Source organism: Lygodium microphyllum, chromosome 7, assembly GCF_053477565.2.
Source record: "Lygodium microphyllum isolate KBCC chromosome 7, Lygodium_microphyllum_v1.1.10, whole genome shotgun sequence".
NCBI lineage: Eukaryota > Viridiplantae > Streptophyta > Polypodiopsida > Schizaeales > Lygodiaceae > Lygodium > Lygodium microphyllum.
In genome coordinates this window covers 121181338-121191996 of record NC_141141.1, presented here as the reverse complement: position 1 = coordinate 121191996, position 10659 = coordinate 121181338, and the positions used below count along the sequence as shown (strand labels likewise).

Below are 10659 nucleotides of genomic sequence, written 5' to 3'. Positions count from 1 at the left end.
ACTAAACTTCTGAAGAAAGGAATTGTCTATCATTGGTCCGAAAATCAACAGAAATCCTTTGACTTATTGAAACATGCATTAACCTATGCCCCTATCCTACAGTTGCCTGATTTTAATAGACCATTATTTCTAGTAGTGACCGATGCTAGTGGATTAGGAATAGGAGCTGTACTTATGCAAGACAATCATCCTATAGCCTATTCTCGTTGTAAGCTGAAACCCTCTGAACTGAAATATTCCACATATGACAAAGAACTATTAGCAGTTGTACAAGCATTAAGACAGTGGAAACACTACTTAATGGGTTCAAAATTTATGATTAAGACCGATCAGCAAATTATTAGACATTTACTTAGCCAACCCCAAATCTCTGACCGACATATCAAATGGGCATCCTTTATTCAAAGTTTTCATCCTATCATTCAATACCAACCCGGTAAAGAAAATGTAGTGAGGCTAATGCATTAATAAGTAGAAGACCTGCCATTCATAATATTTCTATTATATCTTTTGATTCTTTGATTGCTATGAAAGATACTTATCATCAGGATATTACTTTTCATGCTGATTGGAATAAATTAGTTCAAAATACCTTGATTCCTATTGATTCATTGTCACATAATGATGGATTTATGTTTTATGAAAAGAGATTGTGTGTTACGATTCCATTCAGATCTTTTGTTTTGAATGAGATTCATTATCCCCCATATCAAGGTCATAGAGGTATCATATCTACTTTACGTACCTTAATTGAATATTTTTATTGGCCGCATATGGACATTGATGTATCTAACTTTGTTTCTGAATGTTTGATTTGTCAAAGAGTTAAGAGACATCATGGTAAACAGTATGGATTGTTGAGATATCGAGCTCCACTCGTGATACGCCAGGGTGACCATTGTGTATTTATGTCACCGACTTGTCAGTTGCAGACGAGGTTGGTACACCGCCCATGAATAATAGCTACATGATAGCTATCCTTATCTACTCTAGTTCGTGGCTCAATTAGTATGCCACCTTAGTTAGTTGAGTTTGGTTTGAGACCCATATATAGGATTCTTCTATTTCTTTGTACTTGAGTTCTTTTGGCTTACACAACTAAGAAGAGGAAAATTGTTTTCAGCCTCCACCTTTGTGTGTATTCCCCCATTGTGCAAGTAAGAAAGCTACAAGTGAGACTCCTTCCTTCTCTCCCACAATCTTGACATGGTATCAAAGCCTTGTTCGTGGTAAGGAGCTTAAGAAAGCAAGCCAAGCTTGCGGTGTTCTGGTAAGAGGAGCAATGTTGCTTTCATTTTCTGTTTTGGAAGCAGATCTCTGCAGGTAGCACAGCCGAAAAGTGCAGGAGTGCATTGTCTCAGGTTGAGACATCCTTCACAGTGAATCAAGAGGGAAATATATGCTTCGGGTGAGGGCTTTAGCCCTCGGCAACCTTGTTTTTTTTATTTGAGGCCATTTCGGGGCCTGTTTTGAAGGCGGAAGTTTTCTGCACGCACTCAGGAAAAGGCCCAATTTTATGCTATGCAGCCACTGTTCTACAGGTCGGTGAAAAGTTACTATAGAAATTGCATCGTATGCTTATGCACAGAGACATTGGGAGTTACAGAATCATCCCTATTGCCTGTTAATGCAAAATCGTCACTAGGAAGTGACTGTGTGGTCAAATACCACTTTCTCAGTTTTGCAGATTTGCCTTTGTGAGGCTGAAGCTGTGTTCTTTGCAGTGACAGAATTTTTTACAGTGTTCTGTAATGGCGTCTGATTCTCTCTCACACATTGTCACTGAAAAGCTTGACAAGAATAACTTCCAAGCTTGGAAGTTTAGAATGATGAATTTCCTTATGGGAAAAGGATATTGGAAATTTGTTGCAGGAAATGAAGAAGAACCAGTTCTTCCTGATATTCCCAATCAACAGCAAATGCAGGCATTTAAAGCATGGCATGAGAGAGCCAGAAAAGTTATGTATTGGCCGTCTATCAGCATTTCAGACTCTATGATTGTGCATATTCAAGATGCAAGTACGCCAAAGGAGGCATGGGATAGTTTGTCAAAAATGTATAGCACAAATACGCAAGCCAGGAAAATGCAGCTCAAGCAAGAGTTGCACAATGTGCAAAGAGAAAGTATGAGCATCAATGACTACCACATGAAGGTGAAGAAGATTGCAGATGCACTTGCTTCCATTGGGTCGTCAGTGGAAGATGATGATTTAGTCTCAGTGACCTTGAATGGTCTAGGAAAGGATTATGCACAGTTCCGAACATCCATTTCCGTCCATGAAAGATTTCTTGATTTTGAGGAGTTGATTGCTCTTCTAATTTCTGAGGAGTAGAGAAATGGTGGTGCATCTTCTTCAGGAGGAACTTCAAAAGAAGTTGTCTTCTACTCAAATGCTGGAAGAGGTAGAGGTAGAGGTAGAGGAGGCCGATATGGAGGCCGTGGTAGAAATCAGAATATGCAACAAACTCAAGAAAACCGGTCCTATGGAGAAGGACATGGTAACTCTAGAGGCAGGGGGAGCCAAAGAGGTCATGGTGGATGGCAAAGATGCAAAAATGCAAACAGTAATGTTGAATGCTACTACTGTGGTAAAATGGGTCATATGGCTAAAGACTGCTATAAAAAGCAGAATGACATCATGAATGGAAAACTACAACAAGGAAATTATGCATCTTCTAGTAGACAGGATGATGATAGAAATGAGCATTTGTTTATGGTGCAGTACATAAACAATTCTGTGACAAGTGTAGAAGAAAGTAATGATGTATGGTATGTTGACTCAGGTGCATCAAACCACATGACAGGTCATGCAGAATGGATGGAGGATGCAAGGAAAACGGAAAAACCAGGATTTGTGGAAACTGGTGATGATACTGTATATCCTATTATGCAGATTGGAAAAATTCATTTGTCTATGTAGGATGGGAAAAAAAAATACATGTCTGATGTATTTCATGTCCCGAATATCACCAAGAATCTGGTTTCTATTGGTCAAATGGTTGAGCAGGGCTTGCAGGTCAGATTTAATCCTCATGGATACTTTGTTGAGGATATGAAAAATAAAGGTCGCTTGATAGCAAAAGAAATGAAGAAGGGCAGAATGTTTACGTTGGATGCAGACATGCCTGAATTGAGTGTAGCAATGTTTGCACATGGGACCGGTGTAGTTGCAGATATTGATATCTGGCATAAATGCATTGGTCATGTTAATGTACAGCGACTTAAATCAATGCAGGCCCAAAATATTGTTGCAGGATTGCCCAAATTCAAGGTTGCAGAAATGCATAAGGTATGTGAAGCCTGTCAGTTTGGAAAATAGGCAAGGAAACCATTTCCTAGACATGTTCAAGAGAGTAAGAAGCCATTGGAATTAATCCACTCTGATGTGTGGACTACTAAAGCTGCATCTCTTGGAGGCTGTCATTATTTTGTCACTTTTATTGATGACTATAGCAAAAAAGTTTGGGTGTATTTTATGAAAAAGAAAAGTGAAGTTTTTGGGCACTTCAAAACTCTTAAAGCTATGGTTGAAAAAGAAACAGGCATGCAAATAAAATGCCTAAGGTCAGATGGAGGGGGAGAGTACCTCTCAAATGAGTTTGCAAGGTTCCTGTAGGAGCATGGCATAAAGCAGCAATATTCATACAGTCATACTCCACAACAAAATGGAATTGCAGAAAGGAAAAACAGGCACATTGGAGAGGTATCTCGTGCCATGCTCAATGAAAAAGACTTGCCATATTTTTAACGGGCTAAAGCAGTTGCTACAACAGTCTACATAATGAATAGGACTCCCACTACAGCAATACATGGAATGACTCCAGAGGAGAGGTATACTGGTAGGAAACCAGATATTTCTCATTTGAAAATTTTTTGTTGCATTGCCTATGTATATGTGCCAGATGAGTTGAGATCCAAGTTGGATCCAAAAGCTGAGAAGTGCATCTTTATTGGTTACTCTCTCCAGCAAAAAGGGTATAGATGCTATAACCCTTCTACTCGTACGTTTACAGTGAGCAGAGATGTTATTTTTGATGAGATGAGTAGCTGGTATAAACCAGTAAATGTGATTGATGATGTAGATGCACAAAATGGTAATGCTGCACAGAATTCACATCAGCAGTCACAAAATATTAGTGGACCTGGAGCGTCCTCTAGCAATGGTTCACATTCTTCGCCATGGATCGACAAATTGAGATTAGGAGAATCTTCTCAAAGTAATGCAGATAGTGGTATGAAGGTATCACGAAAAGGAAAAGAGAAGGTTGATCAGCCCATGTTTGATGTGAATGCAGGTCACTCTTATGTGGATGGTGAATCCAGTGGCTTAGAACAGAGCATTGATGATGAGTTGGGTATTCCTTCTATTGTTACACCTGGAGTAAGGAAGACTAGGGATGTTTTGAGAGCACCTGGGAGTGAACCTACTTTGCGCAGGTCTACGAGAGCTAGGTATCCTGTGGATAGGCTGAAATATGATGGATTTACAGCCATTCACTATGCATATATGGTCAAAGTGATATAGGAACCAGAACCCACTTCTTTTGAGCAAGCCATGGGAAAAGAAAAATGGGAGAAAGCCATGGATGAAGAAATGGATGCCTTGGAAGCAAATGCTACATGGAAATTGGTACCTTTGTCTAAAGGTAAAAATGCAATTGGCTGTAAGTGGGTTTATAAGGTGAAGCACAATGCAGATGGTTTTGTGAACAGATACAAGGCAAGATTAGTAGTCAAGGGGTATGCACAAACATATGGCATTTACTATGAAGAAACATTCAGTCCAGTTGCAAGGATGGCAACCGTAAGAGCAGTCATTGCTATGGCTGCATCAAAGGGATGGTCTTTACATCAGATGGATGTAAAGAATGCCTTCTTGCATGGTGATTTGTAAAAAGAGGTCTATATGGAGCAGCCACCAGGTTATGTGCATGCTGTTTATCCTGAGTTTGTTTGCAGGTTGAAGAAAGCCTTGTATAGCTTGAAGCAAGCACCTAGAGCATGGTCTGACAAGATATGATAGTATCTTGTCACTATTGGCTTTCAGATTTCCAAGGCAGATTTCTCACTTTATGTGAGAAAAACAGAGAAATGTATTATGCTACTTGTCATTTATGTTGATGATTTGATTATGACAGGTGACAGTGATGAAGATATCCTTCATGTGAAAATGCTATTGAAGCAGAAGTTTGAGATGAAGGATTTGGGAGAGCTGTGTTATTTCTTGGGCATTGAGGTAATTAGATCACCAAGTGGGATACAGGTCTTGCAGAGACAGTATGGATTGGACATGCTGTCCAAATATGGGATGACAGACTGTAAGCCTATTTCAGTTCCTTTGAATATGTCAACTACCTCATCCTCTGTACTGACATAAACTAGATCAATAAGACCTAGTAAAACCCTCTCTCGCACATAGTGATAATGCATCTCAATGTACTTTGTTCTAGCATGATAGACTGGGTTATTTGCCAAGTGTATACTACTCATGTTGTCACAATAAATGACAACTGGCCCATCTGTAGACTGATGCATATCATAAAGTAGCTTATGCAACCAAGCTACCTCACATGCAGCCATTGCTGCACCCCTGTACTCAGCCTCTGTGCTCGACAAGGCAACTGTAGGCTGTTTCTTGCTGCTCCAAGTGACTGCAGCACTTCCAAAAGAGAACACATATCCACTGGTAGATCGCCTATCAGAAATATTACTAGCCCAATCAGCATTAGTGTATCCATGCAACTGTATCTGAACCCCGTCTCATAAAATAGTCCATACTGCAATGTGGACTTCACATACCTGAGTATGTGTCTAGCCGCATCCAAATGTGGTTTCCTTGGAGCCTACATAAACTGACTTACCAATCCAACATCATAGCTCAAATCTGGCCTGGTAATAGTCATATAAATCAAACTTCCTACTATGCGTCTGTACATAGTGGGGTCTTCTAGAAGCCCACCTACATCTGTGCTCAGCTTCACAATTGGGCGTAGAGAAGCTGCGCAAGTTGAGAGACCTGCTTGGTGTGCAGGAATTGGGATTGAGCTCGAGGGGGAGTGTTGAGATATCGAGCTCCACTCGTGATACGCCAGGGTGACTGTTGTGTATTTATGTCACCGACTTGTCAGTTGCAAACGCAGTTGGTACACCGCCCATGAATAATAGCTACATGATAGCTATACTTATCTACTCTAGCTCGTGGCTCAGTTAGTATGCCACCTTAGTTAGTTGAGTTTGGTTTGAGACCCATATATAGGGTTCTTCTATTTCTTTGTACTTGAGTTCTTTTGGCTTACACAACTAAGAAGAGGAAAACTGTTTTCAGCCTCTATCTTTGTGTGTATTTCCCCATTGTGCAAGCAAGAAAGCTACAAGTGAGACTCATTCCTTCTCTCCCACAATCTTGACATGGATTACTTATGTCTTTGTCTATTCCATCCAAACCTTAGGAACAAATTTCTATGGATTTCATTACTAGTTTACCTAATACTAAATCTAACCATGATATGATTTAGACAGTAGTAGATAGATTTAGTAAACAAGCATATTTCATTTCATGTAAGAAAACTTTAACAGCATTACACGTAGCACAATTGTTTTATAAAACTGTTTTTACTAACCATGGATTGCCAAAAGTTATTATTTCAGATCGTGATTCTAGATTTTGTAACAACTTTTGGATTACTCTGTTTGCTAACCTAGACACAAAGATTGATTTCTCATCTGCATTTCATCCTGAAACTAATGGACAAACAGAAGCCACTAATAGCACTATTCTAGATCTCTTACGTGCATATACTATTTCTAAACCACAGATATGGGACACACATTTGCATTTATTACAGTTTACATATAACAATACACCACACACATCTACAAAGAAAGCACCGTTTGAAGTGATTTATAGATATAGATTATCTACACTTGTTGCATCTTTGTCAAATAGAATTCAAAGTGCTGATGATATTGCTAGTATGCATAATACTATTTTTGATGAGGTTAAAGATATGATTGTCAAAGACCAGCAATCATATACCAAACAAGCCAACAAGAAAAGACAAGCAATGAATTCAAAGTTGATGACTATGTTTGGTTGAGAATAGAAAAACATAGACTACAAAGTGTAGATACACACCCAGTTGTCAAATGAGTCCCTAGATTCTATGGACCATTTAGGATAATTCATAAAATTAATGACAATGCATTCAAGTTAGAATTACCACCTCATTGAAAAATTCTCAACACATTTCATATTAGTTTATTAAGACCTTTTAGAGGCCAATTACCAGTACACCCTGTTTATGAAAACCCACCTTTATTAGAGGAAGAGATTGAAATACTTGAACCTGAAGCTATCATAGACACTGACTTTTTAACCACTAGAACTGGCCGAAGATATTCTAGATATCTAGTTAAATTTAAGAACCATCCTGTAGAGGAAGCACAATGGATGCATGCTAGAGACTTAAATGCTTTCCCCACTCTATTAGCTCCATATTGAGCTAATAGCAATTGAGGTCAATTGCTATCCCACCCCGGGGGTATGATGCCAGGACGCATATTTTACGGTGGATTCCGTGCCACAGTGGATTCCGTGAGGTTTTACGGTGGATTCCGTAAACTTTGATGATCGGGGCTCATACACAAAGTGGATTCTTTGTGCGAGAAGTTGATGGGGACGCCTGTCCTTTTTGGACGTTTCATTAATTTAGTGTGTACATGGGTGATTCCATAGTGGGTGATTTCGCAAAATGCATATTAAATTAATAAACGTTTATGAGTTTAGAATGCGCACTCGTAATAAACCAGTTGATTTATTTATGTAGCTGAAGATTGCTAGGTATTCACTTTTGTTGGTTTAATTGTATTATTCTACTAACGATTGTGAATGCTTCAGTTGATGTATAGAGATAGCAGCAATGGCGGAGGAAAGCATTGGAGGATAGTGAGTATTCGATTTATGGAGTATATTATGATAGGCATCACGCATATATTTTGTCATGCCTATTTATTGAGGCATCGATTATTTATTATTATTTTGTATGCGCATGGGCACATGGTTATGTTATTTCTATTTGGACATTGTATTGGGCATGACAGATTCTTTGGGCACTGTCCATTAGCTTTATTCTTATTTTTGTGTTAAAGCAAACTCAAAAGCTAAAAGCTTGCTATTTTGTAAATTGGGCTATTATTGAGCATGAAGATGAAATATACATAAAATACATGCTTTGTGGAGCGCTCACACAAGGCATGGGGGAAGATTGCACCCAATTGGTCTCTTGCTCTTGTCGTTCATGCTTTTTACCTTGTAATTTGTGCAAAAAGTATAGTTCCATTGTTCTTGGGAACCTTTCGACATTCACTACGTGAGCATACAGCATCCGATCTGCGCACCAGTAACAATGATGAAATAGATGGGCTGAAGACACATATGACAAAGGAGATTAATAGATGGGTGACCATAGTCAAAATGCTACGTGTATATGTTTTGAACTTGTGCAACTCCTAGTTTATGAAACATGCAACTCTTATTTTATGGTTTATGTGTTATTTAATTTAGGAACATGATCTTATGAAGCAAAGCTAATCCTCATGATGAGTAAAGGCTATTTTAAAACTTATTTAGAGCTATGTGGCTACTTATAAATGCAGGACTCTTGGTATCTCTCTAGTGAAAAAGGAAAGACAAATGAAGTATTCTTGGTATCTTTGTATTCTATTTCACTTAGGAACATGATTCCGTGAAACAAAGCTAATTTCATGATGAGTTAAAGCTTAATTGGAGCCAATATGGCTAGTTACAAAACCAAGAACTCTTGGTATCTCTCTAATGGAAAAGGAAAGACAAATCAAGAAGGAATGGCCCCATTGAGAAATCTTAAGAATAGAAGGGCACATGTCTAAGATAAGAGATTATATATAAAGCTCTGATCTCGGTAAGCAATTATCAACTTTAAGGCGTTGCACATGCTCTAAAATGGGGGGGAGAATTTTTCACTCCAAGATGCCATGGATTGCTTTTTAACATCTAAAAGGGGAGGAAGGATTAGGATTTTTCACTCTAGCACAGCATATTGGAGCATGGTCTAGAGCATCCAAAGAGATATGGTTGGACACACAATAATTAGCATGTGCTTGTGATGGCCTCTCATGTGAGTTTATGGACATCCATAATTGCTCATTATCCACGTGTAGTTGGAGATGTGGAGAACTTCACCCCGTATCGAATTCGGAGATGCGAAAGTGGCAGACTCTGCCTTATCTCTCGAAGGCAAATAATGTGAGAGGGCATTATTTGCGATGATTATATGAAATAATACGCGTGGGGCCAGGCATGTATAAAAGGGCAGGTTGTGACATTGAACTGGTCGCGGGCTCTCCACAAGTCGAGGATAGTTCCTCCACAGCGCAAGCGCGCAGACACGCGGAGAGAGAGAGAGAGATGGCTCACGTCCCATATTATGCCAGTCAAGTATCATGCATAAAGAAGCAAGCGGCCGGATGGCAGACCATCACCTTAAGCGCTCCCAATTTTGTTACAAATGTGGAGCCACAGATCGACTGCAGCGAGACAGCCTCGCAATACATTGTCTCAGCCTTCGTAGATAACGGTAAATTAATGTTCTCATAACATGCAAAACTGATGTTTAATGTTGCACGAGCCTATGACTCGTTGAGACAGTACCTTAATACTAAGGAGGATTGCATAATGCGGCGTTCGATGAGTGGTGAAGATGTCGTTGCTAATTTCCGGTTCATCTTGCTTGCTTGCTTGCTGCAGCGCTTCGAGGGGAGCTGCGAGTCGAGGTGGATGACCACAGCCAGACGTTGTACGTTTGTGGACCCACCTTCACCAAGCCCGTCTCGCTGCCCCCGAACCTCCTCACCAGCCACACCCACGCGGCTTGGCACAAGGACGGCCGTCTCCTCATCACCATCCCGAGAAGAAAGTCGCCCGCTCAGCAGCGTCGCTCTGCTCCTGCTAACAACGTCCTGAGGCATCTCAAAGTCTTATTCGTGAACTAGCCTACTTATGTGTAAACGAACACCTTACGCTTGTTTGTCCTAGGTTTTTAGACTCGATCTTAGGCGTTCCATCGCATGTCATGTCTGTTAATTCATGTCAACATATCCACCTCTACACTAAGGCGGCTTCCTTAATTAATTGGGAGTCCTCGGGCTTCCTCCATGGCCGTCGTCTACGCCTTGGACCATGTCGTCAGGACCTACGTACGCATGTTGCGAGAGATTAGGCGTAAAAACTTGGAAATGCAAATGTGCATAAGCTGACCTTGCATTTAAATGCACATGTACATAAGTTATCTCTATCTCTCCTTCCTTTTACTTTCTCAAAGCAACTCATCTTACCACCGGGTTCTTTCAAGTTTGCCCACACTTTACATTTTGCTCACTTTGTCAGAATTGCTCCACTCTTGAGGTTTCCTACATTGTTTTAATATGGCCGTTTAATATTCACACTATCAAGCCATTTTGCTCTTAGATATGCATACATTGTGCTTCACCACTTGTCAATAGGAAAGAGAAGAATACGAATTCGCTTAATATCCCACATCACCAAGTTCTCTCAACTATTTGAAGCTTAAGAGTATGCTTGGAGAATGCGCAAGCTCATGTTTGGAAGGAAATCTATGTGC

General features: G+C 39.9%; 1 protein-coding gene across 1 annotated transcript; it reads left to right on the top strand.

The window, feature by feature from the left end:
- The first annotated feature begins 9379 nt into the window (after positions 1–9379).
- Positions 9380–10399, top strand: LOC148033887 (uncharacterized). Its single transcript, XM_087682387.1, has 2 exons — positions 9380–9615; positions 9786–10399. Exons 1-2 carry the CDS (start codon positions 9447–9449, stop codon positions 10028–10030), a joined length of 414 nt encoding a protein of 137 aa, XP_087538513.1. The 5' UTR covers positions 9380–9446; the 3' UTR covers positions 10031–10399.
- Positions 10400–10659: the final 260 nt, after the last annotated feature.

What these genes read in the sequence shown, in the direction of transcription:
- LOC148033887 (XM_087682387.1), top strand. Translation starts at nt 9,447, where the DNA reads ATGGCTCACGTCCCATATTATGCCAGTCAAGTATCATGCATAAAGAAG. An exon ending in CTCAGCCTTCGTAGATAACG is followed by an intron (nt 9,616 to 9,785) that starts GTAAATTAATGT and finishes TGCTTGCTGCAG; the next exon opens with CGCTTCGAGGGGAGCTGCGA.